The sequence below is a fragment of the Sparus aurata genome, chromosome 3 (assembly GCF_900880675.1).
Source record: "Sparus aurata chromosome 3, fSpaAur1.1, whole genome shotgun sequence".
In the NCBI taxonomy this organism is placed as follows: Eukaryota; Metazoa; Chordata; class Actinopteri; order Spariformes; family Sparidae; genus Sparus; species Sparus aurata.
Window position 1 is genome coordinate 18055573 of NC_044189.1, and position 21686 is coordinate 18077258.

General features: G+C 39.4%; 1 protein-coding gene across 3 annotated transcripts; it reads right to left on the reverse strand.

The window, feature by feature from the left end:
* Positions 1 to 1528: 1528 nt before the first annotated feature.
* matcap2 (microtubule associated tyrosine carboxypeptidase 2) lies at positions 1529 to 21367 on the reverse strand. 3 transcript variants are annotated; one of them, XM_030412864.1, is made up of 8 exons: positions 21045 to 21367; positions 19114 to 19787; positions 16334 to 16477; positions 15033 to 15165; positions 13877 to 14182; positions 13601 to 13698; positions 13328 to 13475; positions 4521 to 4663 (listed from the first exon to the last, which is right to left on the reverse strand). In XM_030412864.1, the coding sequence occupies exons 1-8, from the start codon at positions 21067 to 21069 to the stop codon at positions 4653 to 4655; spliced, it is 1539 nt and encodes a 512-aa protein (XP_030268724.1). In that variant the 5' UTR covers positions 21070 to 21367; the 3' UTR covers positions 4521 to 4652. The 3 variants fall into 3 exon arrangements, with proteins under 3 accessions (XP_030268725.1, XP_030268723.1, XP_030268724.1); XM_030412865.1 differs by lacking the exon at positions 13328 to 13475 and having other exon boundaries at positions 1529 to 4663; positions 19510 to 19787; XM_030412863.1 differs by lacking the exon at positions 13328 to 13475 and having other exon boundaries at positions 1529 to 4663.
* Positions 21368 to 21686: the final 319 nt, after the last annotated feature.

Genomic DNA, 21686 nt, shown 5'->3' on the forward strand with positions numbered 1-21686 from the left:
GCCAGGCAAACACAGTGAGATCATAGAGATCTGTCAGTCTAATCTGGCTTTTAAACTAAGACTATAAATAACTAACCTACATTTAGGTTGGACCGGACTAAAAAAGTGGGCAGGAAGAGATAATCAGTGAAACACAAACAACAACGCACATGTCCAGACACATTGTTTTAATATTCATATATCAAGAATATTTGTGTGTGTGTGATGTCTTGCTGATACCCATAATGGACTGTTTGATTTTTTTATCTTTTTTTTGTCATGGCTATCTATTGGAGACGCATATCTTCCCAAGTGCCACTGTAATCATACACATGCTTCCTGTGTGTGGGTTAGGGGTGTGGACATAAGACAACTGACCAACTATAAAGTTAATCTTATCTAAGTCATAAACAGTCACAGACACTAGTCTTAGGTTAAAATGACCTAGTTTGATTACAACTCGATGCTTTTGTGAAATCGACCGAAATCGACCTAACTAATCATAACATAAATCAGCCTGCATGGGACTAAATCTGCTTCATCAATGATCTGTACATCCATCTATGTGTGCTGTGCTGTTTATTAAAAGAACTTTACATTATACAAAATAATTAGCCCAGCGAGCCCAAGATCTTAAGATCTAAGATCTCTTTTCGCTGTTTACAATTGTCTAAAATGGGGTTACAACATCAACGTATCATAAAACCCAAATTTTAGTAATATTTTTGAGAATTTGCTCATTTGTAGGTTGAGAGGTGATGGCAAGTGAAACGTGGTCTACAGAAATACGGAATTTGAACGTTTTTAATTTTTCATATAAAATGCCATTAATATGGAAGTGTATAGACTGAGCTGCCAAAAAAAAGCTTCCAGGACATCATCATGACAGCACTGTTCTACTACACTATTGTAACATAAGACATTGTACTTACTGCTCTAAAATTTTGCCTACTCCGACCATAACTTGTGGGGAAAACTTCACAGGTTAAAGAAATAAATAGAGGTTTCACCTTTCAATGTCACAGTACCTGTGGTGGTCGACTTTCTGTTAGAAAATTGGTGGTTTGAGTTTTATTCATGCCATTATACTGTACATCTTACCGTTCTTAAAGCAACTTCTGTCATCTATATCGGCAAATAAGAGCATATTGTCATTTTGGAGCCAGACCAAAAATAAATCTAATCTAATTTAATACATTTCTATTAAAAGTCAGTATTTCAAATCACAGTAAAAAATTGTCTAAATGTGAACCTTTAATTAACTTCTTCAAATAGCAGATGAAAAAACTTTTGAACCAGCTGTAAACGTCGTTTCAATGGAGAAATGCTTACCGGGAGGAAGATATAGCCTACCCTAAAGTCTGCATTTGCTGTTGGTGTACAAAAAAAAAGTCCCCAGGAGTATTTGATAGATGTTGCCCTATGTACACACCTGCAGAAAATCAAAATATGATACAAATATGTAACAACGGATTGAATTGCAACATTCTGTGTTTTGTGTTTCAAATGAAAAAATAAAATTAATTGGAGATAGACAGCACATAACTCATTTTCAGGGAGTCCACTTTGTTACTTTATTTGAAGATTCTATGTAAGAATATCACAAAAAAAGTAATTTAAATAGAAAACATCACATAGAAGTGCCATGTTATTAAACTGTACCATTTAAGGGGTCTTTGAGGAAAGAGAGTAGCACACATGCTCCTGACATTAGGTCATTATTTATCGACAGCACAAAGACTCATCAAGTATCACAGTAAAACCACAAGGCATTTGGTTTTGTTTTGTAAATCATAAATAAACTGATCTGTATAAATTACACCAACACGGTAACTGCCCATATCAGTGCATGTGAAAAGGTAGATTGAAGGTAACAAAGTGCAAATAGTCTAACAGGGCTTCAAGTCAGTGCACTTGGATCAACGGGGCTTAATAGGGCATAAGGAGAAATACGCCTTCATACTGTCATATACAGTATTACAAGCGACTTTCACACTTCAGGGACATTTTCTTTTCAGGCAATGTGGAACAATGCTGACAAGCATTGCTCAAGTGTGTGACAATGGAGTTCATACGCTGTTATCTGTTCTTCTGTCTCTAATACAACAGCACTGAACCACACTACTTTCACCATCTTTGTAATGAGCAACAACCCTCCATTTAATGCCTTAAAATCTGTACTACAAAAATATTAACCTTAAGTGGTATCAAGAGGAGACAAAGTGCAAGGATATGTTCATCTTTACTACAGAGACAGATATAAAACACTAGGTAAGTACACTTAGATCGAAGGTGCAAGAGAGAAAGACAGAATCCTTATATTTGAACTAGCTCAACAACTTTTTGATGGCTTATACTAAAACTAATGAATATATCACAAGTCTAAATTGAACCATATCCATGCACAAGATTCCCCGCAAAAAATAAGCATTCAGGTATTCTGCAACTGTTGTAACATTAAAAGTGCCTCTGGAGCCGCGTTTAGATTAGAGCTCGGCAGATGCATCACAGAAATACAGGTATCAGGCATTTCACCTCAACACAATCTTTGTTTGACTTCATTTAATGCAACCCGCTTAGCCTAATGCTAAAACATATTGTGTAGTTAATGTTGTTTTGTCCATTCAAAATGCCATGGTTGTTTCACTGAGTAACAAACTAATGTTACTGAATGGCAGCTGTATTAGAAAAGTCTGCAAACAGCTTCATCTTTATCCAGATTTTCCATCTATTGTGTTAATTCGAAAATATTTTGTCACATTACTTCTCAGGTGGTTTGCTGTGATAACTAAATCACATGGCTCACTAGTTTACTCTGTTTTCCCATTGCAAAGTCAACAACGGTTGTCTAGTCTGCTGAAGGCAACAGAGCATGCAGTGGGTAAAGTAGCAGTATATTTTACAAAACCTGGTATCAACACAGTTCTGAACAGAATGGATCAAACACTGTCTGTTGTCTGTGTGGTTCATTGTAATGCAAATTAAACATTGTGGGATCTCTTAACTTGCCAATGTTAGCAGCAGACGTTTGTGAGCACACTGTCTATTTCAACTAAACACTGAACTGTTAACCACAGCATCACCAGACTCCCATAAAAATAATGTGTTTTTTCAAGACTGAGGGAGACTTAATAAACTTTGTGAAACTTTGCTATGACAAATTCAAAGTAATTCATCCTATACGATACATGAATTTGTTTCTTTCCTTAAAAAGTGACAGTTTGTAATGGCAGTGCTGTACTAGCCTGTTTGCTTCTGTGTCCAAAGTGCATCTTACCTGCCAACATGTAGCAGCTGTTTGAACACAGTTTGTGTATAATAAATGAATTGAACATTTCAAAATGTACACTACAATAAACTATAACCAATATAGACATCTTCTTTACAAAGTCCCCAGACTGTATAAACTTTGTGAAATGTCTACAACAATTTCTTAATAATTTGGGCCTACTTGTTAATTCAGCAAACGTTCTACATGAAGGTGTCTTTATTTGTGTAAAAAAACATTATTTCTGTTTGTCTCTGCAATGAACATGTTAATTACATGTTAATTTGCATATAGAGAGAGGGAACGAGATCCAGTACATGTGGACAATCAAGACGTGCTATCCTTTTGTGATCAGAGCAGGTCATTCTTGTTTCTAGCTCACAAAGGATGGTTGGATTTTGACTAAATGTTGAAATCCATGATCCATATTTGTTGGCCGATAAATAATAAGAAACAGAATTACACAAAATACACAGAATCACACTAATATATGTTTGAAGCAAATTAAAACATGTTGTCCACCACAATTCACTGACAAAGTGTGTTTATCCGCTGTAAAATCTTCAATTCAGTGCTTATCTTTTCACAATCCTCTAATATCAAAAGCAAGTTTGTTCAGCTGATGTGATTAACCTCAAAAAACAAATACCAGATGACATGTGGTCATCAGATGTTAAATCTAAAGTATTGATATAAGCCTAAACAATCTAGCATCAGTCAGGCTATAATTTAGATCATCATGGGATATTAAAACTTCCTTTTGAAAACCATGCTAATGTAGCTAGAAAGAACCAATTAATGAAAATCCCCCTTTACGTAAGACTGGGCATCACACCACAAACCGAACTGAGTATTAGAAACTGTCACGGTAAAATTAAAAAGTTGGCATCTTTTGCTTGGTAAATGTTGAGGAAACAGTGAAGTAAGGTATTGAAAAAGTATTATTTCTAAATCTGATACAGCAATCCAGGTGTTGTATTGGCACTGGTTAAAAAAGTGTTCCAACTAAACAAAACACAATGACATGGTTCTCTGACATGGTGATGACTGGGTGAAATAACAGATTCTTGATTAAAAGCCAATATCAGATGAGATGAATTATCCTGTCAAACACAACCCTACACTACATGCAATACAACACACTGCACAGGTCACACACTGCTACCATGCACGGTGATGGTGTTGGGGCATGCAGGCCACGGCGGGTAGTGGTTTGACTCAGGTGTGGTCAGGTTAGTGCAGGGGCATACACTGAGCTCAGATGATGGTCTTGAGCTCCTCGTCTGTCAGCTGGTTGACCGCCATGATTTTTGTCAGCTGCTCGGCGTACCTTGCCTGGTCCTGCATGAAGTGTGGGATGCGGACGTTCTCCATCTGAGCCAGTGCTCTCAGGCGGTCCACATCTTCAAAGGACACCTGAGCCCACGGAGAAACACAAGAGACAGGATCAGCAACCTGCTGAAGTGTAAATCGAAAATCAGCATGAACCATCTGAACCACAGCAAAAATGGAACTCCATGGCTATCCATGTCGTCATTTGCAAACTCTCATTTTGTGTATCCCGTCCTTAAACCACTTATTTTATTAAAAAGACATCACTTCTTACATTATGTTCAACATCAACAGCTGGGATGGGAAATTGGATTAATCATCAGAGCGCTCATCTCCTCTGAGAAAGAACATGATCTGTTTCCTCCTCAGATAAGTTCTTATATAAGCCTCATTCAGCCTTACTTTCCTTTTATTTCACACTGTCTGAACTGTTAACATCTTCTGTGTAGTTAGCCACTTCATGCAGCTATATGTCACATTGCATATTGTTCTGCTTACTTTCTACAATAATGATGTCAGACAGCCACTGGCAGAGAAATATGATGCCACTTTTAAAGGAAACATTACTGACTGGTTAAGTCAGATAAAGAATAATGCACCTTCCTACAGGACACTGTCAGCCCAACACTGAGGCCCAATCTGCTGCTCTGTTACAGAGAATCCATTAACCTTTGTTGTATGTTGGATCTGAAGACATTCAAGAGGAGGCTGTACAGATGTCAGCTTTTGGTTAATGAATGGCGATATATGCCAAAGTTTATTTTGCTTAAACCCGGTGTTGTATTATACATTATTATAAGTCCAAAAGTCTAAATTTACCAAAACAAACATATTATCTGATCAAATATTCTGTTTCAATCCATATATTGTTAATGTTTATCCCATTAAAAACATTTTCACTATGGTCAAAAACTTTTTTATCTCACGCTTGCTTCACACAGTATGAACAGAACCAGCAGCAAACTAACAGCCCTATAAATTATATTTACATAACCACATTAACACATTTTCATTATTTATTTTAGCTCTTACATCATAATAGTACATTAACGAGTTGTTTCAAAGATGTATGTACACATAATCATATTATTTATCCATCAAGACATCATCACATTCATACCAGTGACTGTAGAAAGATGCTGAAGAAGTGGCCAGTTTGAAAGCATTGTAAGATTGGTGAGGATGAACCAAAAATATAAGCCTGAGGGTGTAATTATTACTTCATAATTATTGTATGTTTTTAAAGGATTAACCTGGTGCCTAGATGTATTTCTGTCGACCAAGTTAGTTGACAAGTTATAATCATAAAAAATGAAGAAGATGAAACAGAAGAAACAGAAGAAGATGGCGGCGAGGAGGCACTAGCTACCAAGCTAGGTGACGAGCCCGCTATACTGAACACCATAAGAGAAGTGATGAAAGGCATGATATCGGAAATCAGAACTGACAACTATCTGACTTTCAAAATAGCATCCAGACGGATATTAAGAAACAGTTGAACGAACTGAGAGCTGGTATTAATCAAGATATTGAGGAGGTAACGGGGAAAATTGACGCCACAAACAAAAGACTTGAAGAAGCCGAACAATGCATCGGGGATATGGAGACGGCTCAGTGACAAATAAGGTCTTAAGTTGACCAGAAATATAAATAGGTTATAACTGAGATCAATGTAGTTTCACCTTTTATGAGGATGTTATGTACTCATTTTTAAAATTTCATTTTCAAAAAATGTATTTTATGTGTTTTTGAAAATGAAATTTTAATTAAATGTATTTTATGTGTTTTAATTTAGAGTTATTTGATGACACCAGTCAAAAATGTCATACCGGATAACGTTAATGAATTTTCAAAATATTATTATATTACAACTTTTAAAGTCAATAATGCTTCATAAATATGTAAAGTAAGACAGTTGCCAATATTTAAAGCTCAGAAAATGAAACTTAGACAATTCCTTTTTTTCATTATAATGTGTTTTCTATAGACATGACCCTACTTGCTCAAGTTCTCACATACATTTTAATGCTGCAAAGTGATTCAATCTGCAAAATGTCTGAAAATCCTTAATAGTACTTGGCATCATACTATTATTGTTTTCTCAACTCCATAAAATGAAATTATGCATTTTAAGGCATTTTAATCAGCGTTATCCCACCTGACTGAAATCGTTACTTGGTATGACACCTAATGTTTCCACTTGAAATGTCATCTTTACACAACCTTAATATTATTGATATTCATCAATAATCCATGCTTACATCAGAGTAACAGCGGGACAGTCGACTCAGGGACACATAACATATTTTAAAAACTTTAAGCAATTTAAAGTGTTCAAATACTAAAAAGTGCTTAAAAATACCATTATTAAAATATAATATGCCAGCAATAAATTTAAATGTGCATAATAATGTGTTAATATCACAATAAGAATGGAAATTATACAAATAAAAGCATAAAACAGTACTACTGTCAAATATGTGTCATTCTGTATAACAGATGACACTGTGGGGTAACAGAAAATAACTGTTATCCTATATGACAAAATTGTTATCCAGTATGACGAAACTCCGTTTGAAACTCAATCAGGCAGTTGTTTTGGCTACCTATAGAAATCTGCAAACTTAACCCTCAACATTAAAGTATATAATTTCACATAAAACAAACTGCATAAAATCAACATTATATATGTTTTTTAGCGTTATCCCATATGACACAGGATTTTACAACATAGTGTACCAGTGACTGAAAAGAGTAAATAAAGCACATTATATAAACCACTTATTAACCTTTCACCATTGTTTAAGGGTCCTTTCGGGTCTTCCTGATGGCCTAACTTCCTGTCTGATAATGTGTGCCCCATAATGCCCCATAAATTTGCTCCAGATTGCTTGTTATCCCAGATGACATTGACTGACATACCAGTTTTGGGACGAGCTGTTCAAAAGCATAACAATCCACTGGATGTCTAATTTTTTGTAACATTTTCATATATCAAAGGCAACGCTCGTACAATAATGCCTGGGGCAGAGATTTTTTAATTTATTTTCTTTTCAACTATTTTGTAGCTTTTTTGCATTTCACCATGAGGTCTGGACAGTTATCCGGTATGACATTTTGTGACCATTGTGTCTAATAACTCTTAAACTTTGTAAAACCCTCAATACATGTTCCTATCATTAGATAAACAGAGATTAACAGATTGAATTAATGTGTTTTTTATTAAGATTTTTTGTGTTTTTACTCCATAAATGTGCTTTGGACATCAAAATTGCACGTCACGTCATAAAGCTAAAGTTACGGAGCTAGAAGGGCACCCACGCAGGAATAACATCAGGCTGTACGGCGTAAGAGAAACGGCAGAGGGGACCTCCGCGATCAACTTTGTGGAGAAACTTAGCAGGACCGAACTGTTTGAGGACATCCCACCAGGTATGGATCTGGGCATCGAGCGGGCTCACAGAGCCCTGGGCATGAGGCCTCTGGGCAATGCAACACTGAGTTCCATACTCATAAAATTCTTGAAATTCACAACTAAGGAGAAAGTTATTCATGCCGCCTGGAAGAAGCCTATCATCTTTGAGGGCAAACGGTTGTCTTTTGACCAAGATTACGCAACTGAAGTGGTGTCAAAACGAAAGGAATATATGACAATCAAGCAGACGCTAAAAGAAAAGGGCATCCACTTTCAAACCCCGCTAACAAGGATGCGGGTATTTCTCAAAGATGGGACTGTCACATATCACAGTGCCGAGCAAGCAGCAGAGGATCTACGTGCCAGAGGTATTGCAGTACCCCACACCCGGCTGACTAAGAAGACGCCGGACACCCTTCTTCTACCATGGGAGAACGTGAAAGACCACTGCCATAGAGACCCGGCAAAATTTCAACGAAGCGTCCGTGAGAAACTGCGGGGATTTCAGATACTACACCCGCCGGCGACTGAGAGATTGAGTTTGGCTGCTTTATTCCCTCCTTGGTCCGTTCCTGTTTTGGGATTTTGTTTGGACTGTAAAACGGGGAGACGTAAGTTAAACGCCTTAAAATAAACGACTGATTGTTTAATGCACAAGGCTTGGCCTTGTGAATATTAAGTTTTGAACACTTTTTACTTGAACCATGGCGTTCGCGGTGTTTAACTGCAGCTGGAACTGTCTTCTTAAAGTCTTGACATTTGGAATAGAATAATAACCGGCCCTTACGGAACAAATTCACTTCAGTAAAACACCGGCAAATACGGAGCAAGCCACCAGTGAACTACTAGTTGTAACTAGTCGGGGGCCCCACCTAGTGGTTGGATCACTCCCCCATCTCAGAGGTTGGATTAGTCTGTACCTCCAAGTTGGAAGCCCATTTATTTAGCCTGTACTATAGTTGTGTTTTTTCATACTCTTCTGTTGCGTTATATTGTTATAATGTTCTGAGGTCTTTGAGGGTACTGCCACAGGAATTGAGATGCTTCATAATTGCAAACTATGGGAGATAGAGAATTTCAAGTTGTCACACTCAATGTAAATTGACTTACTAGCCCCATAAAAAGGGCTAAGATGTTGGCTAAGGCAAAGACAGAAAAATCACAAATTGTATTCTGGCAAAAAACACACCTACAGTCTTCCGAACATGAAAAGTTGAAGAAGATGAGATTCAGAAATACATTTCACTCCTCTTACAAAAGAGGTCGCAAACATGGAGTAAACTTCAGTAAATTTCGAATTTGTGTCAGAGATTAAGGATAAAGATGGAAGATTCATACTGGTTAAGGGTAAATTGGACCACAAAGGGGTGACATTATTTAATATATATGCCCCTCCTGGGAACAACAAGGCTTTTTTCAAGAACATTTTTGACTTAATTACCTGTGAAACGTTTGGTGTTCTCATCTGTGCAGGGGATTTAAATATGATACTTAATCCCAAACTAGACACAACTAACCAAAAACGGAAAAAAAATAGTTTAGAAATGTGGGTAGAGAAACGATTACAGGATGTAGGATTGATAGATATATGGCGAGATTTTCACAAACAAGATAGGCAGTACACTTTCTACTATAATGCCATAATGTACACACAAGAATTGATTATTTTTTCATGTACAACTCTGAAAAACATAGAGTAAAGGAATGTAAGATGGGCACAAGGGACCTTTCAGATCATTCTAGTTTGTACTTAAAATTACATGGCAAACATAGCAAACGCAAAATTACATTATGGAGATTAAACACAAGTTTGTTAAATGACCCAGGATTCAAAACAACTATCAAAGAAGAATTACAAACATACTTGGAGAACAATAATAACGGGCATGTGAATGCAGTGGCATTATGGGACGCTGCAAAAGCTGTCCTCAGAGGTAGAATTATATCAATCACTGCCTTTATTAAGAAGGCAGAAGCCCAAAGACTGACTGACCTGCAAAATAAACTTCTAGAATTAGAGCAGTTGCATAGTAAGCAGAAAACTTCTGCTTTTAAAAACAGGAAATAGATAAAATTCACAGTGAAGAGTTAGAGAGAAAGCTTCGGTTCATGAGGCAAAAATATTATGAGACAGGTTCAAAAGCAACAAAACTGTTAGCTTGGAGACTGTGCAAAAAAACAACAAGCTGAAAATACTATACATGAAATAAGAGATCCGATTCAAATAAGACAACCAGTACACTGGCTGGCATTCAAAAAGCGTTCGAGACATATTATGAGTCCTTGTACACCCAGCCAGATAGAGCAGAGACACATACTGTAGAACAGGTTTTAAATCAACTAGATCTTCCTTCAATTGGAAAACTACATAATAATGATCTCACAAAAGAAATAACTACTGAGGAAGTTGATAAAGCAATCTCTGGCCTGAAAGTGGGTAAATCTCCAGGTACTGATGGGTTTCCAGGTGAGTGGTACAAGTCAATGAGAGAACAAATATCTCCCCTACTTTGTGATTGTTTTAACTATATCCTAAAAGAGGGAGCTCTGCCTCCATCATGGAGGGAAGCCTTCATATCTATAATCCCAAAAGAAGGCAAAGACAGAAAGAAATGTAGTGGATACAGGCCAATTAGCGTGCTAAATCAAGATTACAAATTATATGCATCTATACTGGCTAAAAGGATGGAGAAGGTGTTTCCATTAATAATAAACGAAGACCAAACTGGCTTTATAAGTAATAGACAGACCCAGGATAATATAAGGAGGTATCTTCACATAATAGAACAAATAAAACATGATGGGACAAGTGCCATCATGGTGAGTCTAGACGCTGAAAAAGCGTTCGACTCAGTGGGGTGGGAGTATCTCTATCGGGTAATGGAAAAATTCAGTTTCTGTAAAAAATTCATACAGTGTATTAAAACGTTATACACATCACCATCAGCTAGAATCAAGATTAATGGCCATCTGTCCAAGACTATACACCTACAACGAGGGTGCCGTCAGGGCTGCCTTGCTAGTCCAGGACTCTTCAATCTGTTTATTGAGCCTTTAGCCCAACTAATAAGGCAGGAGACAGCCCTTGAGGGTATCACAATAGGAGGTACAGAACATAAAATATGTCCTGGTGGCTTTGAAAACACCAGCATCAAGTATACCATCACTCATGGACCTCTTAACAATGTACGGCACACTTTCAGGTTATACCCTTAACATGGAAAAAACTCAAGCTCTGGTCTTCAATTTTAACCCCCCGCAGGATCTTGAAAACAGGTACAATTTCAAATGGAACTCTACAAGTATAAAGTACTTGGGAGTGAAATTGACAAAGGGTGTTACTCACCTCTACAATGAGAATTATACAATAGCTAACAAAAAGATAGGTGATGATTTCAACAGGTGGGGCTCACTCCCTCTCGACTTCGGCAGCCGAATAATGACCATCAAAATGAATATCCTGCCTCGATTACTCTATTTATTTCAGTCATTACCAGTTAAAATCCCCGACACACAGTTTAAAGCATGGGATAAGCAAATATCAAGGTTTATTTGGGAGGGGAAAAAAACACGAATAAGATACAATACATTGCGGTTGCCGAGGGGGGAGGGGGGGATGGCCCTACCATGTTTGATGGATTTTTATGTAGCAGCACAATTAAGACCTTTGATTCTGTGGTTTAACCCTGAATATGAAGCCAATTGGAAAAATATTGAATTATCAATATCAAGGAGACCTGTACAATCTTTGCTGGGCTGCCCTTCTGTTATTAGGGACTTACCTGATTTCCAGAACCAATGGGTTTGTTTCTCATTGAATGTGTGGCTAGACTTTGTGAAGAAATCTCAGATCCAAACAGAAATAAAAATACTGAGGTGGCCAGCGTACGATCCAGATTTTAACCCAACGTCCCTGGATTTAAAATATAAACAGTGGATAATGTATGGAATTACATCATACTCTTCATTAGTAAAGGATGGGAAATTAATGGACTTCCAGACTATGTCTGAAAAGTATGGTTTAGGAAGACAAGATTTGTACAGATACGTGCAAATCCAACATTATTATCAAAATGAGGTGAAGAGACAGAGCACGGAAGATCAATCTGGGGTTACACAAATGTTCATGAGAGCATACAACTCAGAACCCACCCAACATATTATTGGGAAGCTGTACTCAAGTATTTCAATGATGAAGAATTACTAAACAGATTATATAAAACAAAAATGGGAAAGAGAGTTGGGTATTGTAATCTCCCCAGAGGAGTGGTCTGCCATAATACATACCCAAACGTCGACCACAAATTCACAGAGTTGGAGAAATTTGGTGAGGTTTTTCATAACCCCAAAAATAAAATCAAAACAAACTGGTCATCAGACCCAATGTTGGAGACAATGTGGACAATTAATGGCAGACCACACCCACATTTTCTGGTCCTGCCCCGCCTTGCAGCCTTTCTGGGCTCGGGTACAGGCTGCAACGAAGAGGATTTTGGGTTTTGGCATTGACTTCACTTGTCTTTCATTTTATCTGGGGAATATATCGAAGGATCTACATAACAGGGACAGATACTTATTAAAGATCCTCATGGCAGCAAGTAAAAAAGCAATTACCAGATGCTGGCTTCTTAGAGAACCCCCCACCCTGAACCTTTGGAAAAATATAATAAAAGACATCTGCATGGAACGTATAACTTTCATGTTGAGACTACAGAAAGAAAAGGGGAAAGACTACTGGGCTAAATGGCTTACATATTTAGCCGATGCAGAGTGTGACGGATGAAATGGTTGTAAACATAGCTGTGAACAAAAGTGTACCATTCTGTGGCAAGCACTTAAGAGCATCACTCTATGTGAATGAATGTATGTATATGACCTCATGTTTGTGTTTATGAAAAAGAAAAAAAAATAACGTAATAAAAAAAAGATATATATATAATTTTGTACATCCCTACTGAAATGAATTTCGTTTGCAGGGTGTCTGGGCTAAGTCCTAGAGATAGAGTGAGAGCACAGATACCCACAAGGTGCTCAGAGAAGGATTGCTGGGTCATTAGGATCCCACAGGAAGATCTAGAGGATGTGCCCAGGAAGAAGGATGTCTAGGTCATATTGCTTAGCCTGCTGTTACTGAGACCAGGATACATGGTGTAAAATGGCTGGAAAGTGAGTACCATCCCAAATTTAGCATTTGTTGGGGTGTCTTTGAAGCATGTTAAATTGTGTTTTATTTGGGGAGGACAGGCTCGCTCAGGCACACCTTTGGCTTTCCTACAAAGAAGGTGACCCCACAAATAGGATACTGTGGCTCAATCCAAAGCTTAGGCCCTCACTTGCAGACAGGTGACTTTTTGCTGAATTCCAGAATACAGTTTCACAACTGCTTGGAAGGGTCTGCCAGTCTGAGGGGTGGACATTTGGATTCAATGGCAGGGAGAAGCAGCGCCGTGGTGGAGGTCTAATTAACATGCTTGATTCAGGCTGTGAATGACATATTAAAAAGACTCATGTATGGACAGCCGAGGCTGCAGTTATTCATCTACTTCTGATTAGTGAAACAGTACATTGACTTATACCATGAGACAGATAGAGTAAAGCTGCATCACCTTTCCTAAAGCCATCAGCAAAGGGAAGTTGATCTTGTCTCTGTATCTCAGGATCTTCAGGATACCATCCAGGTAGACCTGGTCTTTACTGAAGCACCCTGCATGTGAGAGTCAGAAGAGAAGTCTTGAGTTTGAATTTTAAAAAAGGGTAATAGAATCATTCTGACGGATATTTTGAATGTATCACTTGTGATCAATTCAGGTTAAGACAACCAGTGATAGATTGTCTGACCTTACATTACATGTGTCTTAAACCCTGATTTGGGACATAGTGACCTGGCTGTGCTGTATCGATCTGGCCTCTCTTGGCTCGGACACAATAGTCCCAGCGGGTGTTGGGGTCCTGGACGAAACGTCCCAGATTGTGGAAGAGCTGAGAGAAAGACATGTGGCTAGCCTGGTAGACAGTGTAATAGAGCAGGGCGGCACGCCACAGTGTGGGGTCTTTCCTAAACAGGACACTATGGATGCTGGCCAGGCCCTCCTCTGTTGGGTTCAGCGGCTTCAGGTTGTGCTTCTTCCTGCCCACACTGCTACTCCACAGCTGGTGGCAGTTGTTGATGCCACGGAAATAATGTGTGCCTGGTGGACAGAAACAAGGACCATTTATATAGATATCTTTATTTGCAGATACATCAACTAGATCCATGCAATGGTTAACTGACACAGTGTATTAATAGAGGTGAGGAAACTTCGTGATTATAAGATGCATCGTGATATGGCTGGCAAGATTCTACAATGATGCAGCGACAGAACATAATCATAGTCAGATTATGCAGATTATGGAGATATTTCAAAACAGACATCTCGGCGCCTACCTACAATGCAGTTCTGAGTTCCCTCCCCAGACAGCTTAACAACTAATCACACCTGCACCCACCTAGCCCTAGCAACCCATGAAGGCTGATAAGGTCAACACCCCACAAGTGGCCCCAACGACTCTGAAACTCAGAGCTCACATGTGTCCTTAACGACTCTGCAACTCCCCTCCAGTTAGTTAGAACTGAAGAGGCCTCTTGGATGAGAGATGAAACATCTTCGAGATACTAAACCAAGTCCAGTTGCCTCAGAGGTACCATGACCTGGATGACTGAGAGTCTTCATCAACACTTTGTTTTGTAATGTTTATGTATTAAAAAGATTTTATTTGGTAGACTGCTGTAGTCTGACTATTGGAAGGACTTTCTGAATTTAAAGGTGAATTTAAATGATGAAAAAGTATCCATGTGCAGTTATATAGATTATAGAGGGGTCATGAACTTAGATACATCGAGAATGATTTTGCATTTAAATCGGTGACAGCTGAATCTTAACAGAATCGAATCGTGAGGCCAGGGAAGATTCGCACCTCTATGTATTGATAGCACTAATAGTCTGTCAGCAAATATTTAAAGACAGCCAATCACTTTGTAATGTCTCCTGATGTACCCACCAATCTCATGCCTCAGCATGCCTTCGAGCCAGTGCTCTCGGGCAGTGGAGACGTTGATGGTCAGTGTGGGCCTGCTGTTCACCACCGTCATTGAGGCTCTGGACAGAAGGTCGTCTGTCACCTGGACTACAATCTGCCAGCACACATACAACTTAATGTTAATTTTTTGCAGTTAATTTCTTGGTTAATTTTCCTCCAAAGGTGTCATTTGTAAGAAACTCCAGAGTTCAAAGATCACCCCAAAACTATAAGAGGCAGTAAAACTGGAAACCGCTGCTTGCTATACTCTTTATCTTTGGCTTTAGCTACTAGCTGTTGTAGCAAGTAGTTCAGTGAGCCCTTGAAACAAAAAAGAAAATTCAGTTTGAAGACAGAGAATATAGTACGATGTGATTTACAGCAGCTATGATCAGGACTATGGCTCCAGGGATGAGAAGACACAGCAGGAGGGGACAGGAGAGGAACAACGAACAACAATACATGATTAGCAAAGTTATTGTATTGCTGTTGTATTAGTTAGTATTAGATTGTACATCTGTTCATGTCTTGAAATGGTTCACAATATTTATTTCATGTTCTAAATTGTGTACTCTTTTAAACTAAAAGGTCTGTCTAAAGGGCCAGATAAACTACAAGTAATATAATATACTATACTAAAGTTGACAGGAATGTATATAGATTGGCAGGCAGCAGATGTGCATGTGTTCTGTTTATACCCTTTTACATGTCTGTGTGGAAGAAGAAGAGTTTTTTTTGGTGGATTTCTCTGTCAATGCCATTTCTTCACTTGTATTTCTTTGCATGTGTATGTCTAGACCCATCAGGGCTTCACGAAGCATACACAAGGTGCGGGTATATACGGCGTAATGTGTTCAGTGGAACATTATTAACTTGGTGATGTAACATGTATTCGTTGATGGTTACATAAATGGAGCTCCGCACAAGCCAACTGCAGAATGACTTCAGCGAAGTGGCGGCTTTTTGCAAGGTCTTACTTTTCCCTGGAGCTCATTCACTTAGATGCCCTCTTGTGTGCTCCTCCGTCACCATGAAGGACAAATCCACCATGACATAAACTGTGGCTACAGGAAAATACCAGGCTCCAAATTGCAGCCTCTTAACGACATTTTTACTGTATGTTAAATCCTCTAGACTAGAGTGAGAACTGCCAGAGCTGTGTTATGTTTGACATTGTGTTTAAACACAAACCTTGGAGAAAAATATTTAACAATATGAAACCAAGTGTGTGCAAATAAAAAGCGTGCATCATCAAATAAACTTTGAGTTGCCTCTCCTCTCACCTCCCCCAAGCAGCCTTCCTTCTCCATGTACTTTTTGACGCTGTGCCAGATGCGACTCTTGGTGAGGAGGTTGCCCCCAGTGACCTGTTCAAACATCTCATAGCTGCCATACCGCTGCAGGGCAAGCTCCATGATGTGCACTGCCTGCAAGAGATGTGACATTTATAACGTTAAATCTGACTTTCTTTGACATCTTCTGCTGTTGATGCTATGGCCAGGCAGGTGGCACTTGGCAATGTTTCACTTTGGTGCACCGAAGTGGAAGCAAATGGAAGCAAGAGATGAGTACTTGGGGAACCTAACCCTGTGCATCGCTAAAATGAAGTCAAACATGCAAGAAACACATCAGGTAAACCACCAGTTAGTCAAACAACTTATTTGGAATAGAAAACAAAGGTAAGCGGCTAAGTCACTTTTCAGACCAAATATGTGATGTAGAGAAGCTTTTGATAATTGAAAATTCCTCTTCATCCTATGAGGTTCTTCAAGGTTCTATGCTCGGTCCTGGTTCAGTTGTTTTTAGGGATGCACACTGTGTATTTTTTCAGCTGATATTGATAACCAATAATTGCCTTCTTTTCATTTTGCCAACAGTTAATGTTCCACAGCTCCACTAACATTCGTTGCATCAAAACGAAGACCTTTTTCTTCTCTAGACCCCCGTAGAACATGTATTGTACATTTTCAGGTTGTGCTTCTGTATAACTTTAGTGCAGTCCTGCTTGACATTAAATTAATTCATGTTGAATATTATTTTACTTTTGAAGGGCTGCTTCAAATTCCATGAATTATTACTCTATTTTGTCTACTATAAAATTTTGCCTGACAAACTCCAGCAAATCAATTTACAGTCCACTTTCAAGGTCAACCAAGTGGAAGAAAAGATTATTAACAAGGTCAGACTCCTGAAAAAAAACACAAGCATCATCCACAGGATCATTTTACTGCATTTCCTGTTGAGCTCACCAACCATTTCCTTGTCTTAACACCTGTGTACTTGTGTTACACAAAGAGCCTGAAACAGGACACCACTGGCCTGTTTTCCAGTTCACTGTTAATGCATCGTATACCCTTATTCCCCTACATATGGGGTAAATGATCGGATAACGAATTGGATTACTTGTCTTCTTCCGGGACCAAAACTCATCCATTGACTCATACTGTTAAACTAATGCTCCTGTGCTTCCACTTTTACTGAGACAACATACTCAGCCAGCAGCAGCTCTGACCGGCCCTGATGCTAAACAGCTTTGGCAGCAAGTCTCAGTGATCACAGTGTCCTACCTGACTGCTGGAATGTGGAGGTCAGTGATCTCAAACAAGCCAGCTCAGCACCAACGCTGTGCACTGAAGACATTGCTGCAGATGTAATGACTGACCTTTCACTGCCTCTGGGCCAGACATTGGTCCACTTACTGACTGACTGTACTTTTTTTTTTTTCCAGCATGCAAGTAAGCAAGTTTTGGGTTATTAAAGGGATAGTTCGGGTTTTTTGAAGTGGGGTCATATAAAGTACATATCTATAGTGTATCTGTTTCCTACCGTAATCACCGATCAGCGCAGCCTCAGTTTGGAGAAGTAGAGAGCCGCTCCAGCCCTGAGGCTCAGCTTTGTACTGCAGTGAACGGGGTTCAGCAAAAAAGTGAAATTAACCACCTAAAACAAGGCTCACCTAAAAAAAATCTATATAGGTCAAGTGTATGTTGTATAGGTAAAATTCACACCGCTTTACATCTTTTGGCACTACATTTTCTCAACCGCAGAACCCCCGAATCCCTACGCATGAGCGCTAATGCGGAAGGATACGGAGAGTTAAGTTTTGTTTTTATCGAAAGTAAACCTCTCGTCCAGCCGCCGTTCGCAGATCAGCTGTTGCCCAGTTACGTTAATGCGTAGGGATACGAAGGTTCTGTGGTTGAGACAATGTAGTGCCAAAAGAAAGCGCGGTCTGACAGTGATGTAAAGCGGTGTGAATTTTACCTATACAACGTACACTTGAACTGATGTAAACATTTTTAGGTGAGCCTTGTTTTAGGTGGTTAATTTAGCTTTTTCGCTGAACCCCGTTCACTGCAGTGCAAAGCTGAGCATCTGGGCTGGAGCAGCTCTCTACTTCTCCAAACTGAGGCTGCGCTGATCGGTGATTACAGTAGGAAACAGATCGACTATAGATATGTACTTTATATGACCCCACTTCAAAAAACCCTTACTATCCCTTTAAGTTTCTCTACTCCATTTCACCTTGGTTTCTATGACACTTTCAGAGACCAATAAAGGAAACTCATAGGAAAGTTTCCAAAATGATAAGATTATTTGGATGTTTCATATTGTATCTATTCAGTTTGATGAGCAAGCTGAATAGTGAGTCTGATAAATGAAAGCCCAGTATTTACTCTCCTTCAAGATCTGTTTTGGTCTCTGAGAACCAACCAACCAACTCCTGAGGAATATATTTGGTTCTTAAGCAGTGGAATGCTCAACTATGTTCATCAGCTAGTCTCTACTGTTTGGTCCTTTTTTCCCAAGGCTTACACACTGCTGACCATTAGAAATGTTACAAATAATTACCAAACATTAGTTTAATGTTGTTAAACTGTATGCTTTGGGGTTGCTTGCTTGTTCGGATGTATCACATACCTGCTTGCTAGAGGGACTGCCAAAAAAATATAACATTAAACATTTCAACATTGGGTAATTGTTGCAGATGTTATTTCTCTCACCAGGTCAAATGAACCAAACCAAGGGAACTAGACTGTTCCAAACACAAACACACCCTTACCTGTGTCAGAAAACGATCTGAGGCATTGTTATGCCTCGCCAGGACCAGTGGGGATACAGGGTTGTTGTATTCAAACTGTGGATTGTAGTTGAAGTCAGACTTGAAAAATTTGGCCTTCTCTCTGTCAACATTAGCTGGCTTGATGGCTGTAAGGATACAGAGCTTCTTGGCATTTTCCACTTCCCGCGCAATTGCTGCTTTGTGCAGTGAGGGAAGTTTAGTATGAGGGGAATTGGGGACACACATCTTCCTGAGCTGTGGTACTATTCGAGGGGTAAGGCCCATGGTGCTGCCCACTACTGTGATGTTCCGTGCTGGTTTGGGGAGATTGGAGTTGCTACCTGAGAGGAAACGATTTGTCTGTACAGGTTTCCTGCTACCTTCTGGAGCACGCACCTTTTTGGGAGCCATGCCTGGACGGTTTCTTTTACTTAACGTGGCGCCACATTTCACTGATGCTTTTGGCCTCTTGAACAGCGACTGCTTCGGGCTCTTTTTCTCCTCTTCCTCAGCCTGCAGCAAGACAGTCAAGCTGCTGGAACCGGTGCTAAAGAGGTCTTTGATGACGTCTGAAGAAATCTTCTCCAGGTAAACTTGGCTTGGACTCAGTGGCTCGTCAGCAGAGTTTAAGATGTACTTTTTGGACATCTCTATCTCTGGCCAGTGGAGTCTTTCTGAAAGACACAAGATGAGAGAACAGTCAGGGAGAACAGTGATTGTGTTTGCTGCTTACTTTAGAATCCTTTATAGATAGCTCGATAGACTAATCCTCTTATCAAGGCATGATAAAATTAGATCTATCTCAAAGCCATGTAAAAATAAAAATGAAAAAACAAGGTAGTAAATAAATGGAACTTTTTAATCTGGGTTTCTAAAGTCATCATGGAGTCACCTGACTTAAAGAAATCTTATTTTGGACTGTTACGTCAGCAACCGACGGCCATGCACTCTTCAGTTTCGTGAGTCGGTATCCTGCTGTCACAGAGGAAATTATTCTCATCATGTCTCTGGAGACTGACAGTATCCGCAAAGAGTCAGAGGGCAGGGCAGTGTGATTTTCAGTAAGGAGACCTGGAACGTCATCACAGTAAGAGTAGGCTCTCTGTTCGGACAGGAGAGCGAGACAGAAACCACAATATAATGACCTCAGTCTGCTCCCTCTGGCTGCTCACTGACCTGCTCAGCCACCAAATCAAATACCATTATCTAACAACTCGGCTGGGTATTCAACTACCAATATCAAACTGTAGGCTAAAAATAACCCATTTAAATAATAATCATTCATATCCTCTATATACTGGTGTGAAAGTTTTACAAAGTCAAATTTGAGACATTGTTTCATGTCAGTTCAGTCCTGAAACTGAAAGGAATTCAGCTGCACAACAGAGTGAGTTTGAGCTCGAGCATCCCTGTCTCCTCCATCACATTAACCAGAGCACTAATGTTAATTCAAAGCATCACGATTAGCACTTATCAGCCTGATTAGCAATGATCAGCATGTTTCAGCACTGAGTAAGCACTGAGCACTGCTTTTCAGACTGCTGTGAGTCATTCCAACAGAAACGCGTAGGACAGGACACAGTGCAGTGGATATCTAACACAATATCAACGGAGAACTTATATCAAACGTATTCCTTTCTTAAATATTTCTTACTCGCTAATTGCTCATTTCCCCCTTGTAACACTAAGTTAATTTTGTAAAGCTAACTGGAGCTAACAATTCAACTTGTCAACCTTGTAAAAGATCTAGTGAACGACCACTCGAGAAAACTAACGGTAGCTGATGTAGCATCAGTAGTTGTAAGCAAAGTTCCCATTATTACTATTATTAGGATATTACACTTAGTTCCTGATATCATATGTTATTGACCCGTTAAGCAGAGGAGCTCACCCACAGTCACATTAAAACAAGATAACACAAGAGACATTACCTGTCACTTTTATCGATTCCAGCATCCTCTGTTTAGATCTGTGTAAATCTAGATTACCACAGTGCCGCTGTTCAAAGAATAACGTGACAAACGTTGTTTAGCGAGTGAACCTAGCTATATAAGCCGACCAATGCTGTCCAAAATACGAACAAAAAAAGCAATACACCTGCAAATGACTACGTATTACGACACGCAAATATATTTTTAATCATTTCGCTGGCTAACAGCCGAGCTGACATTCACCGCACCGCCTACACCGAGCCACGGCCGAACTGACAACACGGATCCGGGAGAGCAGAGCGGAGCTGTCTGTGGTGAGGTCTCCCGCGTTCACTGATCTGTTTCCATGGTTTCGTTGGCAACTACGCAACACACATGGACGCTCATGGGAAATGAAGTCCAACTGAGATTAGGTTGAGTCACTTTGGGGAAAATAGGAGGGATGTTGTCTTAACTGTCGGGAGTTCATACATAATTTGAGGTTAAGTATTTGTATCGTCAGTGGATAGTATTTACTCAGACATTTGCTTCCAATAGATGCCATGATTGTAGTTTTCTATGTGGTGGTGGCACCTCAAAGCAGTGTGGTATCAGGGGCGGTTCTGGGGCGGGTCAACAGGGGCCAGTGCCCCCGTAACTCTG